The sequence below is a fragment of the Ostrea edulis genome, chromosome 6 (genome assembly GCF_947568905.1).
Source record: "Ostrea edulis chromosome 6, xbOstEdul1.1, whole genome shotgun sequence".
NCBI lineage: Eukaryota > Metazoa > Mollusca > Bivalvia > Ostreida > Ostreidae > Ostrea > Ostrea edulis.
The window spans coordinates 21,624,954-21,649,870 of record NC_079169.1 but is presented as its reverse complement, the minus strand read 5'-3'; the positions used below and the strand labels follow the sequence as shown (position 1 = coordinate 21,649,870).

The window sequence follows — 24,917 nt, the reverse complement described above, 5'->3', positions numbered from 1 at the left end:
TTCTAAAGGCATGCCACTTGGATTGTTTGAGGTCAATATTCAAATTACAGGTGGTGTGAGCAGGAAATGGAAATATTGTGTGGATTAAAAGTCCAATGATTGCCCCACAGACATTCATAGACACTAGTCTTAGTCCTCCATAAGTTTAGTGATAGGGTCTTGATAAGGCTTGCTATCTGATGTGATGTGAAGTCATGTCTCCTCTTGAGACTATTTGTACAGAGTGATATATGTAAATTAAAAGAGATGTAGTCTATACTTTTATAATTTTCAGTGTGTTTGTGAAGTACTACATCCTGATTAATGAGCTATGTGTGAAGTTTTAAGATATCAAGATACACAATAATAAGAGTTTTTCACATTTTGGATTGAATCTATACATGTACTATAGTAATGAATATCATTCAACTTGATACAAAATGCCAGAAAGGGTTTATCACAATTTAATCAAGTTATCTTATGCCCCCTGAATCAGAGAATCATGGGCATATACTCCATATAGTAGTTGCATTCATGGTCTTTTATTGAATCTTTGTGTTTGCATGTCTTCAAAAACTTAGCCTTGATAATAACATTTGAATGGATGATTATAGGGCTTTCACATTTCGCACATTGTATGCATGTTTCTTGTGACAAGACCTTTCTTTTGGTCCCCAAATTTTTTTTACCTCATGACCTTGATTTCAAGGTTTGAACTTTATCTTTGGCCAAAACTTTTGAACAGTTAGTTCTGGGGCTTTCATCATGTTCATAGAGTTTCACATGTTTATTTTTTGTGACAAGACTTTTCTGTTGGTACCAAAATTTTTTTACCTCATAACCTTGGAGTTTGACCTACTTTTGAAAAACTTGAACCTGGTTCAAAACTTTGAATGGTTAGTGATAGGGTTTTCGTATTTCGCATGTGTATTCCTCATAACAATACTTTTCTTTGGGTATCGGAATTACTTTGCTGCCGCTCGGGGACATCTTTTTGTTTTCTGAAGGTGGAGTGGGAGAGTGGAACTTAATCAGATTTTTCCAGATGACCTTTAGTTTTCTCTATAGATATGATGAACTAATGTTTTATGCACCATTCCACCTGGAGCTTTCATGAGAAATTGTTTTGAATGTCATAATTATGTATTGCCCAAAGGGTTCAATGTTAAAAGTAGATAGGCAATATTTTTAGAAGTGCATGATAATTTTTTTTTTTTTAAATGTGGTGAATAATTTTCTATGTTGATTCCTTGTTAAAGTAAAACCAGGGATTTAATATCAGGTTTTCTTTGATAGATTTTATTTGTTAATTACATGTTAATTACATTGGTTACCGTAAGCTGGGTATATCTGTAATATGTTGTATTACAGAACTTGACCATTCTCTCACCTATACTTCTGTCAAGAGTTGGGAAATAGTACCTGCATCATGTGGTAATTTATAATTAAATGAATGACATGATATAACCAAAAGAAATAGTGGGTGGAAAAAACATGCAATCCAAGCTATGGGGCAAGCATAGCAAATCAATTTGTGTTGAAAATATACATGTGTAGTAAAGTAATTGATAAGAAACTAAATTCAACTTAAAAATGAAAGCTTTCAGTCAAAAGCTAATGTGCATGTTTGGTCAGTCTGAATTATGTGTATTGAAGAGGCCATATGGCGATGATAACTGGAGTGTTTGAGCAAATTCTGTTATCCCACAGGGGAGTATATCATTGTAAAATATCATGTGAAGTGTTTGACTGCTGTATTGTAGGAATTTGGTTTGTTTTCATTCATGATAGAGTCCAAAGTTAAGGAAATAATAAGAGGAATTTACATGGTGTAGTTAAAATTATCAACGCAACTACAGTTTCCATCAATTAGATACTTTATTTTAAGTTGAAAAACAAAACTGGAATTTGTTGAATTCGTTGTCAAAATCTGGTACAAAAACATTGGACAGGTGTAAGTGAGTAAGTAACGCATCTTCTGGTGAAGGAATGGTATTTGATGATGCTCCTTAGTCCACAATCACATGATGAGCTAGCCTATTGTAAATGTAATATTGTAAAAATGTGTATAACAGTATATTTCTCTTTCTTGTATAATAATGGCTATTGGTCCCTTTCAGAGCTCCAGAGATTTTGCTTGGCCTTCCATTCTGTGAAGCCATAGACATGTGGTCCCTGGGCTGTGTGATAGCTGAATTGTTTTTGGGCTGGCCCCTATACCCAGGATCCTCAGAATACGACCAGGTAACGAACAAAACATCTCGACCATTGAAACATACTCAAAACTAAATTGTGTACATCTTTATAAATATCAGCCAAAATATATTAAAACAAAAAAGCAGAACTTGTTTAAGCAGCTTGCCAAGAATGATTGTTCTGTGCTTGATTAGAATTTGAACACAAGCCATTTACCGTCTTGTTGAAAATTACTAGTGCACTTGGAATGAAGCTAATGAAACTGCAGAGGAGAAAAACATAGCATCTTAAGGTCTCATTGACATCTCATTGTTTTTGTCAATCCCAGAACCCACAGGCTTTTGTTTCTGTTTAATCCTCTTAGAAACACTGTTACCTTGGTAGGCTGACAGTTGTGAAGTACTATTGACAAGTAAATGGGCTCAGGTGATCAGACAGCAGCATGTCTTTTGTTATCTGAAGCTCATCAACCCAACACAAAATAACAGTATCTCTGCGCTGTGTGTTCTAGATGTACCGCCAGTGTAAATGCTGTGCATTGTCTCGACATGCAGATATTGCACATGTTGCTGTTTTTCTTCCTTGTATAATATTAACCGGGTTCTTGCATGAAAAACAGGAAGCTGCTCTCTTGCTTGTTTTGATGGAACAGCAAATGAATGCAGCTTTCTGTTTTGATACAGACTCGTTCTGAGTATTCATCTTCCATATTTGTAATTTTTGGCATAGATATGCTAGGTTAATGATATTAATGCATTTGGTGATATAATTAGTATATCTGTGTTCAGTATGATGAGACCCTTGATAAGGTTATTCCCTTTTTGAGTTGCATACTTGGAGATTCTTGGGTGTCTTTTCTTTCCTTGCGTCGGGATAGGATTACACCATCATACAAATGGTTAGAACTTGTGGACAGTACATCTTTTTCATATTATCTCATGTGTTCAACTCCAACCATTAACCCACACTTCTAGAGAATGTTAAATTGGCAAGTCATGAAGAAACAGGTGCTTGTTAGTTAATTAGCCTCATGTCTTTTGTGAATTTGAAACTTAAATGATTTACAAAATATTACATTTTTTATACAGTGAAGTCTATGAACTGGAATTAAGGGTCAGGTTTTGTTTTGGGGGGACAATTATATTGCATAACATGGAAGGGATTGACTATCATTTGTAAATACTGAATTATGTTGGGGTACGTGTGTGTAAGAGAAGAAAAAACATAATGACCCATCTGACAACGTATAGATGATGAAAATCAACCTCATTTGAACTATTTCATATCCTGTCATCATGTCAGTCTGAATATTACACATGCTAATAGTTTTTATCTCTCTGTAAATGTGTGGCAAGGGGGTTGGGGTGATGAGATCATGAAGTATGTTAATAAATCAAATTTTTAATTTTAAAAAATCTATAATTTTTTTTTTAGTTTTCTTTGATACAGGTATCAGTGGTGTATCACAGTGCACATGATATTATAAGGAACATGTATCATTTGAAGCCTGTTTTTAAAATACTTTCATTGGTACTACTTTTAATGTTCTTGGACATCAAAATAGTTAGATCTGATGAAATCTATTGCAACAGTTTGTATTACACTGACTGCCATGGAAGTTAAGATTCATATGTATATATAGTGGTTACGCTAACTGCTGTATGCTTTGTTACAGATTCGCTACATCTCCCAGACACAAGGCCTGCCAGCTGAACACATGCTCAGTGCAGCTACCAAAACAACCAGATTCTTCATTCGAGAAAACACAGACAGCAACTATCCATTCTGGAGACTTAAGGTAGCTCAACACTGCTAATGAACACAATCTTGTTAAGCATCATTCTCAATCAATAGACCATCCTATTTTCTGGAGTAAGAAATTTTGTAGACAAAATCCATAGCATGTCAGACAAGTTAGTTATGTGTGACAAGAAGACAAACAGTATTAGTCATGCATATTTCAAGTGGGTACCTGGTATGTACGGATTGAGTTTATTATATAATAGGTATATTGTTCCATGGCAGATGGACTTGCTGTGGTCTACTTGCTCAATGTTATTGTCCCATCGTAGTTGCCATTGGTTTCTTCATTTTCTGTACAAAGATAGATTGTCTTGATGCATGTATTATTGTTGAAAAAGTAGGAGTGGAATGGGATCCCTGATAATACTAATAGGTGGGGATGTATTTAATCATCAATACTTAAAATGAAACTGTCGGTTTAGAAGCTGTTGGGTAAAAACAACCTTTTTTTCTCGGAAAGATGATAAAAGATGAATGAATGAAAGAATGAAATAAATTGAATTTTGATGGGATTTGCTATGTGTACAACATTTCTGGAACTGAAAGAAACTGATGATCAATAATTGTTTTTCTTTTACCCTTATTTTATAGACTCCAGAAGAACATGAAGGTGAAACAAAGATAAAATCAAAAGAAGCCAGGAAGTACATCTTCAACTGTCTGGATGACATGGCACAGGTAGGGGTTATTGGCAGAAAGCAGGGTAGAAAAATTCTGTACTTTAGCTTTATTACAAAATGATGTGGAAAATAGCAGTTGTAAACATCACTGGGTTGGCTGTTATAGGTTAAACAGCAATTCCATTAGTAGGGTTATTAGTGGTGATAAGCCAGGATTTTATTGAGGTTCTTTTTACTACTGGTACTTTTCCCCCTTTGACATCACAGGTAAAAATTTCTCTTCAACTACACAAAATTATATGAGAATTTTTGCAAAAATCATTTTCTTATATATATTCTAAGTCATTCCCTATAATTATTAAAGTCTTACAATATAGATGATCAGTAATCAATCAATTTATATACCTGTTTTGAAATATTGCACTCTGAGGATGTCCCCACCCCCTACCCTGGAATCTCACAACTGTATCCCCTGCCTCAAAAATTCCTCTAAATTATGAAATAGGTAGTAACATCTAAATGCTGGATAAAACCTTGTAAGCAGATTAAAGCAATGATATAGGTTAACAGTGTGGGAGTGTTGTGATTTTAGAATTGTCTTAGCAGGTATGAAGGAACATAGATTGGTCAGAAACAATTGTAAAGATGATGGGAAAAGATTAGTGTGTCTGTGGACTGAATTTTATTTAGAAAATTTGTGATGATGTTGGGTAGGAAGGTACAACAATGCATAGGTCACTGGCTGATGTGAGTTAAAGAGTTAAAGGACTGATTAGAAAAGATATAGGAAGTCATCAGATTTACAAAAGATCTGTAAGATGTGATCATAACTTTGTATTTATATTACAAATTGCATTTTCCTCTATGAACCAACTAATTTCAGCATGCGGCACAATCTGTTCATATTGACTATGAACAGATTATGAACTAGTTTATCGCAATTCACCTTTGAATTAGAACGCTTTGGCCGATATAGTATTGCGTTGTGTGACGACACAATTGAATCCGTTTGTAATACAATTGCGATATGTAACAGAAACTCTCATTGGTTCATATGTATAAGTCCGCCCAAATTCCCTTATACGGGAGTAGTCAGCATTTGAAAACATGACGTCCAGATGCTAGATGAAAAAAAAAACTTCAAAGGAAGAAAGAGAAAAAGTTGTATTCTTGTGTTGTTGTCTCATGAATTTAATATCAAAAAAATTCCTAACATATTTTCCTACTATACTTGTGTCCAAACATACCTTCATATATTTATTAAAGCCCCATACGACCCAAAAACTCAATCACAGCTTTTGATGATTTCGTTCGTAGACGTAGCCATGTTAGGTAGCCAGTCAATTCGAATCCCGGTTCATTTTCTTACTGGCACAATAACGTTTAGGTGTGTTCTAATACCCCACAAATATTTTAGCTAAATAGTTTAAATAATATACCACCCCAGTCCTATTAAATGATAATTATTCAAATAGCCAAACTCACGGCAACGCGGCTTTCAGTAGTCATGGGTGGCCGCGCCGACCGGTCTCCATGATCCATCTAATGGGCTTATGTAGCATTTTCGTTAATCAAGAGCTTATTTCACCTTTACAAAGACTGGTACAAAAAATGTTTTAATTTCTATTAATTATTCGTGTTGATAATAAATGAAGAGCGAATACATAACTTACAACCGATTTTATGAATAGATAACAATAGCAAGAGTTCGAATTGACCGGCTACCTAACATGGCTACGTCAACAAACGAAATCATTTGAAGCTGCGAGTTTTGGGGTCGTGTGTGGCTTTAATGAATATTTGAAGGTATGTTTGGACACAAGTAGATCTATATAGTAGGAAAATATGTTAAAGATTTTTTTTATATTGAGTTTATGAGACAGCAACACAAGAATACACCGATATCAGGCCTCAACTGTCCGCAGCTTTTTGTGGCCCGCAAATCGAAGGTTTTTATAAGAGGTGGATCTTTTCAGAGAGCTATGTACAGTTCTCCAGCTACACTGAATCCGCTCGAGAAAGTGGGCGGGCTGTAATCGGCCAATGAAAACTCTTGTTGTATGACATCAAACATGTCATTCAAATTGTTCAATCGTCTCATTCAATTGTGTCGTCACACAACGCAATACTATATCGGGTAAAGCGTTCTAATTCAAAGGTGAATTGCGATAAAGCACGTGACCGAGAGAGCATAATGATTTAAAAAATTACAACATGAGTTACAAAGATCACGCAGTCACACCTTGGATTAAGATTGTGAATTTACGTGGATTATCATCCCAGTCTTGTGGTCTCCTAGCTTCAAAATACAGGGCACCGTGCAATGTTGATAAAAGGCAGGGTGAGACGAAGTGTGATGTCATATCTTTGAGTTCACATATGTCACAATACAAAATATTTCCAGACTTGAAGCAATGTAAACAAACAGTGATTTTGTAAATGAATATAAATATAAGAATTGAACAGCACTTTTGAGCTGTTCATGGTCAATATGAACGGATTTGGATTTGAGGCAAATTCTCTGTGAATCGCACTAAGAATTTGTCTCAAATCCAAATCCATTCATATTGACCATGAACAGTTCAAAAGTGCTGTTCAATTATTAAGTATTTCTATGTTTAAACATTTCAAAAGGTGTTTGAAGTGTTTCTATAAGAATAATTGTTTATTTTATATTCCTATTTTTTAACAACTTCCTTACTGATGACTAAGAACATGCAAGCTTATCTCTTGTTTAGTGTCAACATAATTTCCTGCACACAAAACCCCATGTGGAGCTGATAGGCTGGCTTATTGAGGTTTCTTTATTAGTTTTCCCAAGTATTCTTCCTTTGTATTTATGATGAAAGTGTTTATGGAAAACAAGAATTCATTGTCACAAGTGTTTCCATAATGGAAGTATTGATACAGTACAGCTGCACAACAAGGACTGTCTGGTGTGTCATATTCTTACAACAGTTTCCTCCTTGTTTAATTACTCGTGTCAGTCACCAAATGCAACCAAAATGTTATTAAAGAAATGTTGTAGGAACTCATAGAACCACTTCTCACAAATTCTCTCTCAAATATGAAACATTTCGACCATCCACCACCAATATTGGTTGTCTGCTTACAGATCAATGTACCAACGGACCTGGATGGCAGTGAGTTGATGGCAGAAAAAGTGGACAGGAAAGAATTTATTGACCTGTTGAAGAGGATGTTAACATTGGACCAGGAGAGGAGGATCACCCCAGGGGAGGCCCTGAACCACCCCTTCATTACCATGGCCCATCTCATAGAATACGCTCCATGTAACATGTAGGTATCAGGTCAAGGCCCTTCTCATCAGTTAAATGTAACACGTAGGTATCATACCTCAATCTAGTTAAATACTCGCAGCTTTCAGGTCATGGCCATCTTATAAGGTATGCTCCGTGCAACCCATACATATGTCAAATCCCACCACGCAGAATATGCTTCATGTAACATGAAGTTAAGTCTTGGTCATCTTGTAGCATATTCCCCATTTAATCTGTTTGTAGTATGTCACAGTCCATCTCGTTAAAGAATACAAGAGTAAATGTTTCAATATCTATACTTGCTTGCATAACCTATTTGCAATGTGCCTGAGCTATGATGATTGCTTTCAATTAAAAATAAACATAGAATAAGAGTTGTCTTCACTTACCAGAAGAAATCTTTACTAATTCTTCTCAATTTATGCTTGGGCATAACAGCAATGGTTTTCAGGTTGTTTGGTGCAGGGGCAGACAAATAAATTTTTGAAGTAGGCACACTTACCCAAGGACAGGTAGAAACACTAAATTCATTAGACCCACCTTAAAGACATAAATAAAATTATTTGATACTGTTTATCTTGTGGTGTTTTATTTAATCAAATTATTCATATCTATTTCTGTAAGCCACGGCCAAGTATCCTCCCATGATATGAGATAGCCCTGGGTTCTTTTCTTTTTGATATCATACTTTGCGTGCTTTTTAGATACAGATCGCTGATCATTGTTATTACAAATCTTTTCCAGCTATTAATTGTCTCAAACTTTTCCATGTATCAATTCATCAACAAATCACATGTCTAAGTATGCATGGCTTTTTGCAGTCAGTTTTAACTTTGCCGTACATTTAAGCGTTTTAGTGCTCCATGTCATTTCTCACTAGAGGGGTATCTGCATTTCTATTGAATGCTGACCTACTTCCAGTTTATTCATGATCAACACTGTCAACACATTTATATTTATGAAGTTTATATTATTATATCATATTTTTTTTACTTTAAGTATTCCCTTGATCACGGCCAAGTTCTTTTAATTTTACCTGCCTGACTCTAAATTATGGTTGTCCCTGGTGTCAGGCAGTGCTGTTTGTCTAGCCCTGGCCTGTGGTGGTGAAATAAATGATTTATAAACTGACTATTGTGCATCCATCAGTTTTGAAAATACAAACTTTCCACAGTCACATTTATCTCAAATTAAATTTTTTTTTTACATGTTAAATAATTATGTAAAAATGATTTGCGTATATCAGTAAAGGTTTTTCTCTTGACATGATATGGTTTTCTCTCTGATTTGCATAAATCAGTAAAGGTTTATCTCTGACATGATACGGTTTTCTCTTTGCAGGTTTAAACAGAGTTTGTCAGCAATGGACATCTGCCGTCGGTCTGTGAAGAGCATATTTGATGTGAATCAGAACACTAGTTCTATCATGTCGAATCTGGTGCCACCCTCCACCAGTAACCTGACAGTCAGTTTCAACAATCAGATCAATGCCCTTCACACCCAGGTACTGTCTCAACACCGGTCTATGTATAAGCCACAGGAATTGTGAAAGTCCTTTTTTGTATATTTGGATTGAAGGAAAACTGATATATACATGTAACAGGAGACTACATTTATTTGAATTTGCAAAACTATTTCAAACAAAATCTTAAACCACCGATTATGAAAAGATTTAAGACAGCAGTAGTTTTTCCCTGTAATTTACTTGATACTAATTATGTATGATTTTGTAGAATTTATTTGTATTTTGATAAAGATCCTTTGTTCTGACAGATGGCAACCCAGAACTTGAGTGGCACCTCCCATCCTGGTACGGAGCTTCAGTATTTGCCGTACCCCCTACAGTCACGGCATTACATTCCCTATCAGCCATCACAAGTTAACACACAGTTATCAGCACCCAGGTCCTCAACACAGTTTAGCCGCACCGATCCTTTTATTCACGTCTCCTCTATTGTGGTGCCCGGTATCCAAGGTACACTTCACCCCTTGTTTCACTATTGGGCAGCTTTCATAAAAGTTCTGTATCGTGAATTTTATTGATAGATTTTGTAATATAGGTGAAGAGAGAAATGATTTTAATTCAGTTAAGTTTTTCACATAGATTTATTCATTGTGTTTGTGCTCTTTTGTTAAAACTAAACGAGATTTTGGACTCAGTTATGGATGGGATGCCAAACTGATATTGTGCAATATATTTATTTAAAAACATGCATTAATACAATGATTATGTTAAGATTAAAGTGTTTCTATTGATCTATATCATTTTCAGAGCTTTGAATAATTTGATGCACTTGTTTTCTAGACACCTCTAACATTTATCTGGTTAACTGGTTGCATTTTTATTTCAACCAGCACCTTAAAGACAAAATAATATTGGCATTCATAAATTTTTCTTGAAACTTATGATTGACCATGTTTGTTGTCATCGGCGAATAATTTTGTATTTGTTTCTGCAGGACTGAGCTCTCCAACACGGTATAATCATGTCCCCATGGTGACCCAGGCACCCCCCACATTACAACTTCAACCTCAGCTAATCGCACAGGTAAGATTTCTCAGAAAGTCCATAGACTGCCTCATATCTAATCATCCTTGCATGATGTGTTTAGGAAGATATAAAATAAATATCCTTAAAGCAACGTCATCATATAATGCTTGTTGGATAGGGACATTTTCATTCAAATTCATCTTGTGATCAATTCTTATGTGACGTGTTGAGAGTTAAGGGGAATAACCCCTTCAAGCATACCCACCATTTTATGTGCTGTTTGCATGACTGTACATCCAAGTAATGAAATGCAGTGTTACCCATAAAGTAGATTTGATTTGAATTAGATTATTTGTGAATGTAAAGACATGTACCTAGAAGCATGGTTACATTTATAGTTCTGTTGTTGGCATTGTGTGGTAGACATTCATCGAATGCTTTTAGATGATAAAGAAGTCATTTGAACAGCTGAAGTACAATTAGAACATAATAAAATGTTAAGCATTAATTAAATCACCAAGTGAATGCTAATATTAATTCTTACTAAAGTAGTGATAGAAAATTTTTGAAGTCGTTGGCAAAGTCCACCATTAGTATATCCCACATTGTGCTTGGAGTTGGTTACACTAAACTTACACAGGGGCAAGTGAAAGCACCTCAAACGTTTGTAATGTTTGATGACCATCTTTTTATCTTGCCCTAAAACATCTTGACTTTGCACCAAAAATGAAGAATTGTGAGATAGATGTAATCCATGATGTGGTATTTATATCCTATGTACATTTTACTATGAAATGACATAGTTCCTGATTTTAAAAAAAAGTTAAGGAAATAAGATTTTGTTTAAAATATGTATAACAATTTTTTAAAAAAGATCATGATTAAAAAAATTCTTTGGACTATTAAAATGGTAGGAAGTATGATCAACTAGACTAATTGTCCTTAAACTGGTCAGATGACCTGTAGGTAATATTTAAAGGCTTGTCTTTGTAGAGAACAGTCAACCATTCCCAGATAAGCCCAGTGACCATGATAGAACACCCAATATTCATGGCAGCCGTATGTAATCCCTTGTATCATTTTATTATCCTGTGTGCCATGTCTCTTTATTTCTGCTTACAGTTCCATCTATGCTGAAAAACTTCTCTTCATTTTAAAAAAAAAAGAAACCTCAAAGGATTAGAAAGAAGTCACTACTGTGTACTGCTGTTTTAGTGTTGCTTCATATATGAATGTACAAGGAAAATTAGTTTTTAGAGAAGACCATGTGAACTATATCTGTGCTCCAGTATTACACAAAGCATGTCATTCTTCTAAACATGAATGAGAGCTTTCAAACAATTTCCCCCTCACTATACTTTCTAAATGGAAATGTTGCATAATTGTATGCACAAGGCAGATTTCATTGTGTTAGTCTCACTCTCTGTTAAGAGACTGGAAAGGCATCTGCTAACTATAGATTAATTATCATTCAATCATTTTCACCATAGACATTTAAACTCCCAAGATGTGTTTAGGTCAGCTGAGTAACCCTTTAATGCTATTGATACTAAATTGAAACTGAATGGATATCCTGATTCCAGGCCAAAATGGTCATAGTGATTAATAGTCTATCATTTAAAATACTTCTTTAATTTTGCTGATACTATATATATATATATATTAAAAAAAAACAACTAAATATATATTTAGGAAAAGCAGAAAGAAATGTACAAAATTGTGAATTTTGCAACCCCAGAGTTCTGACTCTAAGGCAGGTCCAAAATAGTCATATAGTGTTAATATAACATTTATTATATTGTGTAGTCTTTCATCAGTAAGGCACTTTTAGAGTTTCTTAAAAGAAACATCTTGTTTTATACTACTATTAGATATTTAGAATTAACTTAAGTATGCAGAACAGGAAAATCATTATAGATGTCATAGCCCTTGGGGCTAGTGATACTTATAACTAACACTCAGGTGACCGATAAAGCGTCTTGTATATTTTATTAGGGGGGGGGGGGGGGGGGGGGGGGGTTTCCTTAGAAAGCACTAAGTAATCACTTAAATCATATGCAACGTTTCTGACATTTCCAAAATTAAATAGGTATAGATTTTATAGTAATTTTACTAAAATTTGTATACCAGCCTGTTAGATCACCTAACTTTTAATTAATTTTAAGGATCCAAGGATCAATCCCCGATTGATCCTAAGATTTTCCTCCCCTTCTTTGCTACACTATCTATGTAGATACAATCTTTTGTAATGAAAGTTGACATATCTTTATGCTTGCAACAACCAGGAACTATCAAAATATACCAACTCTAAAACAGATCTGGTATTAATACACCAGAAACAAGATAAAATGCAAGTGAAGTATACCTGAAATGTCATTGAAAAATTATATATTGTTGAGAAACGATGCATATGACCTTAAGAAATATAATACTATGTCTTTTTCACTCAAGTTTTGGAGATTTTTTATTTTCAATTTTTTTTTAAAAATTTAAATATTTAGTGCATATGATGATAGATTCATATGTGTCATAGAATAGTGCTTTGCTTTTCTTAACATTTCAGAGATGAGCATCAGCTTTGTATGTTGATAGATCTATAGCACATCATTTTATTACACAAGTCAATATTTACACAGATATAGAATTTTTTTTACAGCCATTTAGAATGAAATTGTGGAGAGCCATATTATTTCATCAGTTCATCTAGAGGATTTTTTGTTGTTGACATTTTTATAAAATATGGTAAAAATTTAAAATGAAAAAAAAAAACCCGAAATTTTAAAGTCGTGTGATACATTGATGTGGTTTACTTATAGAATGCAGGAAACACTTGGCCAGGTACACAGCAAGTCCTTGTAGGATCTTGGCAACAGATTCCGGGAATCCCCACCCAGAGGGCTGTCCAACAGCCACTACTGACCGACACACTGGCAGCATCCCAGGCCCTGCAGGACTCCTGGAGACAGTCCTTGGTGCTAGACAATTTGGAACAGTCCTCTTTAGCTTCACTGGTAAGAAAGTCAATCTTCACGTGACTTGTAACCTGGTGTAAGTCCGGTACACCTAGGGGATGAAATGTCCATAATTCATCCATAACTCAATTTTAATTTCTATTGTGTTTCAGGGATCATCATCACAAAAATGGAATATTGGAGTTGTGCCAACAAATTCTTACATACCTAAGGGAACTGGTTCAAGTAAAAGGCAGACCAAACAAAGGTTTGTCCTATTGCCCTGACTATTGTCAGCATTGCACTTTAAGGGGTTAAAAATTAACTTGGGGTATACATGTATCTTTTGAATCAAGGGGGATAGGGCTTTGATGTTTTACTTATAGATTCCTTATGATAAGGCCATATGGTACCAAGACTTTTGACTTAGTGACCGTTACCTTGTACTTTGACCTTCTTTTATACAAACTTCAACTTTTGCAATGTCTTTTAAACCAAGGGGGATAAGGTAAATAGAGATGTGATTTCTGATGAGCAATGTTGTCTTCTGACAGCTCATTTGGTTTTGCCAACTTGTCAGGAATTGGATTTGTAGACCACACTCTCATTGAAGGGAAGATAAATATTAGATTTTTATTATATTGACTAACTATTGGAAGGTTTTATAGCATGAATTATTTATCAAGTTTAAATGGTTTCCTCGTTACAGTAGAAGCTACAAGAATGGGGCTACTTCCACCCATTTATCTCCAGTGAAAAAGAGAGTCAAGGAGAATACACCCCCCGAAACATTGGTCCCTGATGACAATTCCCTCCTACAGGAATGGGCCGACAACCTAAAAACAGGACGGTCTGGCAGAGAGCAAAAACAGACAATTGTGATAGCAGACACTCCCAGCCCCACCCCTAGTATCATCACCATCAGCTCAGACAGTGAAGAGGAGGGGGAACACCGTTTCAACAGGAGTAGAAGGTAAGATATGTCAATCAATTATAATTTCACTGATAAGAAATGATGCAAGTTGAAAACGTTTGAAAAATTGTGTTCCTTCTTGTCCAGGGCTGGAAGCCTTCGAGTTCAGAATTGCAACCAAGCAGGTGTAGATTCTCGTTCATTTGTGACTAGCAGTGCTGGAAACGAAATTTTCGGTAAGGATTTGAAGGCTTTATAAATATGTATCAATACTTCGTCCAAGAAATCAGCTAACATATGCTCTTCTGTTTTTATTTTTTTTTTTATTTATTTTTGTTTTTTAGAATCCTCCAGAAGTCATAAGAGTTTACTGTCAGGTGTTCCAATACCTGAATTGACTTCTCGAGATTCTGAAGCAGAGTACCCGAACACACTGTTCAAGAAACAATTGGCCATGACGCCAATCAAACATGAGGAAATTGAGAGGACGAATGAAGATACGAACAGAAATTACCACATAAATACAAATACAAGCTATAATATAGTGCCACCAAATGTGTCACTGGACATGCCCAAGAAGGCAAGGGAACAGGCCAAAGTGTCACCATATATGATGAGTGTTCCAAAGCAGGAAGCAGCCCCCTATATACCCTTCAATACATCTGCCAATTATGACAGGTCAAGAGGAGGGAAAAGCCCAAAAGTGGAGGTGAAACTACCTCCACTGGAAGTGGAGATCAGCAATGCTGCCTTTCAAGGAAAGCTAGCATATGTGTCTCCCACTGTTCGCAATGTCCATAGTCAAGCTCACAAGCAAGCTGCCTCTGGCATGGCATTTGTCAACTCTAGCTCGGCTTTTCAGCAGCATAAGGCAAGGCCGGCAAACATGAACTTCACCAGACCAACAGGACCCAGTCAGTTGTCACCAGTTCAGACTGGTGTAGCAATTGGTCAGCCAGTTTTCCTAAATACAGGTCCACAAATGGAAGTTCACAGGTAAGTTGACTGAAAAATGAGACCAACATGTACGGGAGTTTTATGTATACAAAAGAAGTAAAGAGTGTACATGGAGTTTCGCTTGTTTTGTTAACTACTACAACTTAGAACACGTACATGTAAAATATTGAAGAATGAATGGTGCAATTATAGCACTCAAATTTCATGGCATATGATATACAATTCTTGATTAGTAGCAGTAATTGATCTTTCTAAAATTTCAGGAAATTCCACCCTTCTGTTTACCTCCTTTTTAAAGGAACCATTAATTAATGCATGATAAAGACCTTGAAACATTTGAGCCTCTTTCATTGCTTCCTTTTGTAACAAGACAGAATTATTTCTCTAGATTTTGTTTGAAATAAATTGACAATTTAAGTCCATATTACTGGTACACATTTGACAAAGTGTCATGCTGCCTTGAGACCAAAGAAGTATTGGGGTAATGTGACTACACCAAACCATATATCAGATTCCTAAAGTTTACCTAAACCCACTGTTGTTAAAATACATTGTATGTTTAATGCTATGTATTAAAGCTACTTGTGATCTGTTGCTTGTACTTGGAGATGTATATGATGTCACTTGTGAAGATCATAGATGGCAAAAAATGATGTTGTACACATGTATTGGCACAAGTAAACTTCACTAGAATACAATGTTGATTATAGTTTTGGAGAAGATGATGTAACTAATGGAGACACTGTTTTTGATAGGGATTTTAGAAGGCCCCCGGCTTTGCAGGGCAGTCCAATCCATCACTATTTACTGCCAGCTCATCAACAGCCCCAGATGGCAGCCATTCCTACGGCTATGAGTCAGTACACCCCATTTTCACCCACAGTGGCCCCACCTCCAGCTCATCAGAGTCCAAGACATGTCCAGTATACAACACACCCCCTGCCAGCTCACGTACACCCTGTCCTGCAGTCATCGACCCTCCCTACAGGGCCATATCCCACACAGATCGCCTCCCAGTATGGCAGCCTCAATCCTGCAGGGGGCATATATGCCACATACCCTCTCAGCCCAACCAAGGGCAGATCATATCAATATTTTGCATAACATTCATAACAATGTCATCCTTTTTGACTTTCATGGTGCTATTTTGTGGTGGCTTGCATTTTAGGATCACCGAATCACAGACCTGTGTACTTTGGTTGTGATTCACGACAAGGAATGGAATCTGGTTGATTTTAATGGTGTGGTTTTCCTCACTAATTAGTTCTTTTTATCATCTTTCTCAATGTTAGATGTAACAAATTATTTCCCCATAATATTAATTGCTGTATGTTTTGCAGTTAGATGCTTTTTTCTCATTGTATCTGTAGTGAATTCAGCATAGTATTTATTTTATTGGCCTTCGTATTTAGATGCACTTCAGCCAGCCATGTGTATTGTATATTTATCAGTATATTGTATATTTTACCAATATATACATATTTTATTACCTACACAACAATCATTTTAAATTGCTAAGCTATATATTGCTGAAATAGTTTGTTATGTGTGTGTTACCAATTTATTACATGATCTTAGGACTTTTAACTAGTACACTTACTCTTTTAGTCAGTTAATGTACGAGAATTGTTGGATACAAGAAGAAGGGTAGATCTATTGGGATTTTGGGCATTGAATATTTTGGCAACATCTTCAGTCATAACATAGCCTCAAGATTCACATATAAAGGGTACTTCAATACTTGCCAGGAATATTGTAGGGGAAGAGCTTTCTTAGAATTTAGATATCTATTAATGATGAAATTTGACGAACATTCCACTATGTATTGTATTGCGAAGCACCAAGTTAACAAATGGGGAAATATCATGTTAAAACAAATTTATGTTCAGCAGTGTACCATGTTGGATGTTGTTTCTCAATGATAGTCTGTGATCATTCATTAATTCTGATTATATGTTTACGCACCTTATCTGGTTATTTTCAGGTGTGGAATTTCAATATGAGGGCAAATCAGTTAGATATCGAAAATGCATTTTAGTTTGAGTTTGATCTTGAGTAATCTCTTATGATTTACCTTTGAAATGCAAATTAGTTTAATATGATTAAGATTAAGGAATGTGAATGAGATTGCTTTAGAGAAATGTGATACTTAATGACAAGCCAAAATAAACGGCAGAATATAGAAAGATGATGTTTTGTCAATCAAAGAACTACATTGTATTACACTATTTTTGTAATGAGATATTAATGTTTATACGTGGTGCACATAATTTAAATCATGTTTGAACAGGCATGTTTGCATTTTTTTTTCTTTTCAAAAGGAATGATGTGCCATTGTGTAAGTAATTGTATAGCAAAGAATTGTATTACTCCTTCTATTTTCCATGTCTTCAAAAGATTATTGTCCACAATGATAAATTTATAGGGAGTGTTCATTACTGCCCTCAGATGTATAGAATTTTTGTATATTTGTTACAGATGTAAATATGTTAGATTTGTATATTAGAGGCCTTTCTATGATGTTGTGGTGGGTGATATGCACTAACATTTGTGATACTCATTTGTGGGAATAATGCCAAAGTAATTTTTAAGGACACACCAACTATCCTAGTTTGTTTGTGTATATAAATACTATTTTTCTGTAGCTTGTCTTTAAATGCTGAAGCATTATGATACTTGTAGTGGTTTTTTTTTCTGATATGAAATTTAAGTAAAGGGGTCAATTTTAAAATCAAAATGTTTGGTTAAATTTTAATTTTAGATTGTTCAAACTGTTGGAAAGAAGAATTTTTAAACTGTATGTTGTCCTTTGTTTGGTGTCTCCTAAAACCCTGTTATAAATAAGTAATGATAAACAGTTCACTTGTATTTGTAGATAGGATGTACTGTACATGTAGCATGTATATATTTAACACTTGCCAGTATTTTATTTTTTCATAGTAGTCTTTCATGCACCACATCGTTTTCAGTAATGATCACTGATATCTTTTTATGACTCCAATGTTTGTAAGTGTGTGATATTACATAAGGGGAAAAAATGGCTAAATTTACTGCAGTCATTCTTTCATGTTTTCCAATGTCAACAGATTTCTTATCAGGCTTATAAGTAGCTTGTTCATGGGTACATTAAGCATTCGTTAGAAATACTAGAGTTGTCTACCTTGCTGTGTTCATTCATTCAGTGTTTTTTATTTCCCCCTTCATTTTAATTATGGTAGCTGTAGGAATGTACTTTATGATAGTGTATTTAAATTAGCCTGTAGATTTCTTCAAATGTATGGATGCTTGTTGATTATTTATTTTGTTTCTATAGAATTTTTAAATCCATGTAGTTTAACAGTGCTAGTGGTTTCTGGTTTCTGTGTTTTTCATGGCACTTGATTGGTTTTATCATGTTGATAGCTAATAATAACCTAATGTGTTTTGTATTGTGATTTTGTATCATTCCGTGTTCAGAGGTATTGTACAATGGTCAGATTTTTTAGCGGGTCTTGGTTAACCATTATTCTTTGGCCATGATTATCATTAATTGATTCTTTTTTTCATTTTAAGTTAGTTCCTATGATTTTTAGAATTTTGCCATGGGGCGATCAGTTAGAATAAAAATATTTCAGTGACACTTGTCTTAAAAAGTGCTTTTGTGATGTAAAGCTTACTTCATACTCAGGGTTGCCAGTCATTTCTATCCATAAATCATTGCATTTAATCAGTCATTTTACCCAACACATGATATGACTTGCTTATGCAGGCATATTTACATGTAGATAGCATCATATAGCCAGAGACAAGTTTTGCAATATTGTAATGTAAATCCATTACATTATCATTGTATCATTGATTAACCTGAATGTATTTATCTGACATCAATCTAGCATTAGTCTCCCTCATCTGTCTCAATTGTACTAATCAGAGGCCTTGCTATGAAACTTTTACTTTTTGTTTGGTGGTTGAATTAAAAAAATAATTGACAATAATAGAAGGACCTTGAAATGGGATTGGACATTTATATTTGTTTTCAGATAGAGTAGTTTGTAGAATAAAAATTTAGCCATGTTAATCCAGAAAAATTTGATCTCTTAGTCAGAATTTAACATTACTTCCCATGTAAACCTATGTGTAGTGGGCTTTTTGTTCTTTTTTTTTTTTTAGCCTAAGTTAGTGTTTTAACCTAAACTTATTATATAATTTTAGGTTTGTGTAAGGGATGTATCATGGTGTTAGATTATTTTAGGTAAAGTGTGCCTGGCATTCCAGAATATATTTATACTGAAGCTAAACTTTTATCAAATTTCAATATTTTGTATCGGTGGATTTTTTTTTCATTGCTTTAAAATACTGATATTCTAACTTTATATCAGAGAAGTTTGGTTTTTGGAATTTGCTTTTGTTTTAAGATTTCATTTGGTTTGTTCACAAATTGGAGTGTAGGCATTTGGTTGTGTAGTGTTTATAGCTTTTCCCCCTTTTCAGTATGATCATTTAATTATTTTTTTTTTTATACCATTATACCACAATGTATTGTGTCTAGTCAGTATTTAGCGCGTGGTTTCAGTGTTAATCAATTTTATATTTCGTCATTTAGCCATTAACCCATTATTCATACAGTATTTATGCACCCAAATGTTTCTATTTGTTCTAAAAATCCTCCTTTCTAAATTGAAAGATGTTCAAATCCAAGAATGGTAGTTCTAAATGCCTGACATACATATCTTAGAAGAAATATTATGAAGAAGTTTAAATTTCTGTGAAAATGTTTTCATCCAGTAACAAAGTGTGGTTTCATTTTTTTTTTTTTTAGTTTAAAACATGGGTATTGAACAAGGTTTTATTATTTATTTATATTATGCCGAAAAATGGAAGAAACAGCATTACTACTTAATTTTCATACGTTCAATGTGTCATACAGTGAATTTGTTTCAACATCTTTTGAAAAATCATGTTTGACTTCATATTTTGCTTTGTTGAGTATTCTTGTCATTAATTTGTCACCAATGAGTGTAGCCATTTTTCATTGTATTTTCTTCTAATATCTGTGTGCAATATTAAACGTTGGACAAGCTTGTGCCTATCTCGCAGACCTCAGGACAAATATTTACTTTAGGTTTTGGAATTTCTTTTTTAAATTTTTAGATTATTTTCTATTTAATCGAAAGTCAAATTAATGCAAAGGTTTGAATGTGAACTTAAAAGTCAGCTAGCTGTTCATTAATTAAATGCACAGTATTTGTTAAATGTTTCAGGTCTGTTTATGTATAGAACAAATTATGGGATAAATATGGACGGTATAATGGGGGTATTTGGGTTGGGATGTTTGGACAGGATAGATGCAATTGGCTAGAAGGGTAGGTTTGTGAGATAGGTTACAGGAAGTACTTATCACAGCTCTTTGTTGTGTTGATCTGAGATATATCAAATGTAGAAATTAACTCACTTGGGATCAATAGGAATAAATCTTCACAGAAATTTTACACATATTTGTTGTTTATATATTGATATTGTAAGTTAATATCAGAAAGTCGAGTAGTACATCTATATGCACCATGAAGGTTCAAGAGAATCTTGGTGAATTTTTCTTGATTGGGGGGAGGGGGGGGGGGAGTAATATGTATAATGATGTACAAATTAAGGGTGAGGGAAAACTATGTTTAAATTTATAGACATATTAAAAATAGCTTTTAAGTTATATCTGTACCGACTGGATATTGAATTCCTCATACATCAAAGTTGCTGGGGATATTAGAAACTTATCTCGGAGAATGTAGATACACTGTAACTACATGTGAGTTATCAGACGGGGAAAGAAAGGTTTGGTCGAAAGGCCATTGACCAAAGTTGCAAACATTGAATGTATAAAATCTACAATTGCGGTCTTCTCGGATATGCTACATTTATAGGGATGAAAGGAGAGGAGAAAGCTGTCGATTGAGTGCTTTGGTCTAAAGGTCATGGGTGAAGACAGTAGTAATTGAATGATATATTCTGAGTTGCAACATGATATAGGTGGGAGGATGAAGATGTTGATGATAAAATATTGTATGAGAAAAGCCGTGTTGTAAGGGAATGTCCTGTGTGGAGGCGTTTATAAATATCAACTTGCGAAATCTATTACCTCTAGGTCTAGGGTTCAAGCCCCAGGGTTGGCAAAATGGACCATTAACTACATTAAATATTAAAATACATGAATATAATAAATGAAACTCGTGACCCCTGAAGCTGGGGTTCTTGGTGCATACTAATAATGAGGGGGGGGGGGGGTGTGTGTGTTAAAAATTGTTGAATTATTAACAAAGGTTTTTTTTGTTTTGTTTTTTTAAATAAATTGAAATTCGAAGTCTTCCTTAATTTTCGGAAACTATTAAAATTTCTACAATAGTTGATTTAAAAAAAATTGTTGAATGTAAATATAGCCATAGAGATATTGTGATTTTAGTTCATGTCACTACACTCATTCCGGCTTTTACACCTTACCATCTTATCTTCTGAAATTGAAGAGTTCCTATGGTCTGTTTTATCTATCTAGTTACTGATACAGTAGGCGCACTTGTTTCATCGCCCGGGTCGATTCGGTCGATACTTCCGGAAGCGGGTAAGTAACTTGTTTCAAGTATTTTGAGCCGCCGGTCGACCGAAAAGTAGCCCGGATCGCCCGATAAATTTAGAGCGGGCACATGGAAAACAATATGGCGGAAAATTAATAGAGATAAACATTTTCTTGCTCGTTATTTATCCATTTTTCATTCATTAAAAGAGTTTAAATTTCAGTTAGCATAAAGTAGTGAGTTAAGAGGTAAGTTTATTGTTTCCGAATGCTGGATGATACGATCAACGCCGCTTCTCTGTGGAAGTTACAGCTTAGTCTGCAGTGTTTGTGTACAAAATGTTTGAATATAAAACTGATTAGGGCCTATCAAATATGATTTTTAAACTTACATGGGTTACTTTTTCTGAAATCTGTTTTGCAGATGTTCTTTGAAAAATACATAATTTTTGTTTTTCATTTTGATATATATTTGGCCGATTTCCCACTCGTTTCGCAAGACAAACCGGGTCAAAAATTCATGTGATAAATGTGAACCGGGTCGTAGCCCGGATTTCTGAAACAAGTACGCCCAGTGTATCTCTACATACCTACTTGTATATCGCTAATCCAAAAAAACAAAACAAACAAAAAACAAAAACAAAAACAACACAACCTATAGGAACTCTTCAATTTCAGGAGATAAAATATTGCGCCATGGAAGTCTTTATTTGAACAGAAAATTTAATGATAGTTTATTTTGTGGAATTAGACTTAGACAGCAAGTAATGCTGCATTAATAGTGATACATATTGGTTTAATAGTCAACTAACTTATTTGTAGCGAACAGCAGGTTACCTAAGTGCACATTAATTGCTAGAACCGACCGAAGCTGAAACTAAATTTCCAGACATGAACTGTGAAGGACTGCTCCGAGATTCGGCGAAGGTGTCGATCCAAATATTCAGCCGAGATTAATGTTTCCCCCTTCCCCAAATCAGTCTATACCACTACAAAACATAATGGTGGTCTTCTCCAACATGGGTCGACTACTGTTGTGTAAATGATGCAATATATATAGGGCGCCAAATTAATTGAAGATACCTTTAAAGGTTGAAGATCTCATCAATTTTATTACCTAAAAAATAATTGAATTCATGCGCGCATCAATTCAATTGATGAGAGCAATATTTTTTTTTATTTTTTATTTGACTTTTACATTATATACATATATGTAATTTAACTACACAATAATACCATCAATATTCATATGCAAAAGACATTTTCATAAATATAAAGAAAGAGAAAGAAAGAAAGAACACATAAAACAAAGTGGGGCATGGAAAACAATCTTAGGTTTAAAAAAAAACTTTTAATACACTAACACAATCATAATTTATCTTAAATATTTTGCCAGTATCTCTCAAGCTCCCTATACCTGCAGTTTTTCAACAACAAAAGTTTTTCAACTGTAATTCTATCAATGATAATTTTTTTTGGATGCATCCATACTTAATTTGCTTATACTTGATGCTTTTTTTTTTTTTTTACTGATATAGATATATTGCTTTATCATCAGAATTATCAAATTTTCCACCTTGTGTATATTCTTATTAGCAAATTTTCCAAAAAGAATTGCTTGTCTATCAAAACTAATATGCCTGTCCAGTTTTTCGCAAAGCCATTCTTCAATTTCATACCAGATCTCTTTCACACATGACATTCTACAAACATGTGATCAATAGTTTCAAAAGTCCCTCTTCCAAAAAGTGCAAATTGGGGAATCAACAATTCTAAGTTTATGTAAATAATAGTTGCATGGAAATATTCTGTGTAAGATTTGAAACTGTAACCATTGCAATTTAGATTCTTGAGTTGTTTTAAAAGGAAGTTCAAATGTATTTTTCCATTCTAACTCTGAAAAACCTTCTTCTGTTTCTTCCCATTTTGATATAGATTTAATTTTGGTTGCTTTATGGCTTATCAATTGCTTATACATATCTTTACAACCTTTTTTATCTTTGAAAATATTGAGATAGTAGAGGGAATGATAGGCAAAAGTGGTTTTGTAGGTCTTGTATTGTCTTGTATAAGAACTTGTCTTTGTTGGATTGCTTTCTTTAGTCCTGCATATTCTACAATATGAGAGCAATATTTGATTTGATGTGCATTAATTCATTTGAAGAGAGCAATAATTGATTTGATGCGCGCATTGATTTAATAGATGAGAACAATAATTGATTTGATGCACGGTGAATCCCGTGTGGATCCGGGTTAGAATAGGTACACAATTTTCTTGTCGTAAGAGGCAACTAAATGGGACGGTCTTTCGGATGATACCGCAAAAACCAAGGCCCCGTATCACAGCAGGTGTGGCACGATGAAGATCCATCCCTACTCATATGGAGCGCCAAATTAACATAAACTCAAATAATTGAAGATATCTTCAATTAGCGCGCAACAATTGAATTAAAGATATCTTCAAATGATTAATGATATCTTCAATTCTGAATTATTGCACGCACTAATTGTATTGATGATAGCATTAATTCTTCAGCTGAATTGCTGCGCGCTTTAATTGAATTAATGATCTCTTTGAATTAATGATATCAACAATTGAATTGATGCGCGCTACAATTCAATTGAAGAGAGCAATAATTGATATAATGCGCGCATTAAATCAATTGATGAGAGCAATAATTGAATTGATGCGCGCATTAATTCATTTGATGAGAGCAATAATTGATTTAATGCGCGCATTAATTCAATTATTGCTCTCTTCAATTGAATTAAAGATATCTTTAATTCATTTGAAGAGAGCAATAATTCTTTTGGAGAGAGCAACTATATAATTAAAGATATCTTCAATTCAACATACCCACAATTGAATTAATGATATCTTTAATTGAATTGTTGCTCTATTTAAAAGAATTGATGCGCGCATTAATTCCTTATACGAAAGCACTGTAAATGAATTAAAGATATCTTCAATTGAATTAAAGAGATCATCAAATTATTTATACCGAGCTCTAATTTAATTATTGCGAGCAATATTTCTACTAAATTGATGCTCTCATCAAATGAATAAGAGAGGAATAATTGAATTAATGCGCGCATCAAATCTATCATTGCTCTCATAAATTGAATGAAGAGAGCAATAATTGAATTAATGCACGCATTAAATCAATTATTGCTCTCATTAATTCAAT

The 24,917-nt window shown here is 34.3% G+C and overlaps 1 protein-coding gene across 4 annotated transcripts in view; it reads left to right on the top strand.

The window, feature by feature from the left end:
• Window positions 1-20,659, top strand: part of LOC125683871 (homeodomain-interacting protein kinase 2-like) — a 30,467-nt gene extending 9,808 nt beyond the window's left edge. The window contains exons 4-17 of one of the 4 annotated variants that reach the window (XM_056142076.1): window positions 2,100-2,223; window positions 3,851-3,973; window positions 4,570-4,656; window positions 7,714-7,898; window positions 9,221-9,383; window positions 9,653-9,854; window positions 10,339-10,427; window positions 11,364-11,429; window positions 13,187-13,381; window positions 13,495-13,589; window positions 14,031-14,294; window positions 14,382-14,470; window positions 14,579-15,230; window positions 15,947-20,659. In XM_056142076.1, coding sequence (XP_055998051.1) covers window positions 2,100-2,223; window positions 3,851-3,973; window positions 4,570-4,656; window positions 7,714-7,898; window positions 9,221-9,383; window positions 9,653-9,854; window positions 10,339-10,427; window positions 11,364-11,429; window positions 13,187-13,381; window positions 13,495-13,589; window positions 14,031-14,294; window positions 14,382-14,470; window positions 14,579-15,230; window positions 15,947-16,295 — 2,683 coding nt within the window. In that variant the 3' untranslated portion in view covers window positions 16,296-20,659. The remainder of the gene's footprint in view (window positions 1-2,099; window positions 2,224-3,850; window positions 3,974-4,569; window positions 4,657-7,713; window positions 7,899-9,220; window positions 9,384-9,652; window positions 9,855-10,338; window positions 10,428-11,363; window positions 11,430-13,186; window positions 13,382-13,494; window positions 13,590-14,030; window positions 14,295-14,381; window positions 14,471-14,578; window positions 15,231-15,946) is intronic. The other 3 variants (XM_048925369.2, XM_056142077.1, XM_048925370.2) reach the window with 3 other exon arrangements.
• Window positions 20,660-24,917: the final 4,258 nt, after the last annotated feature.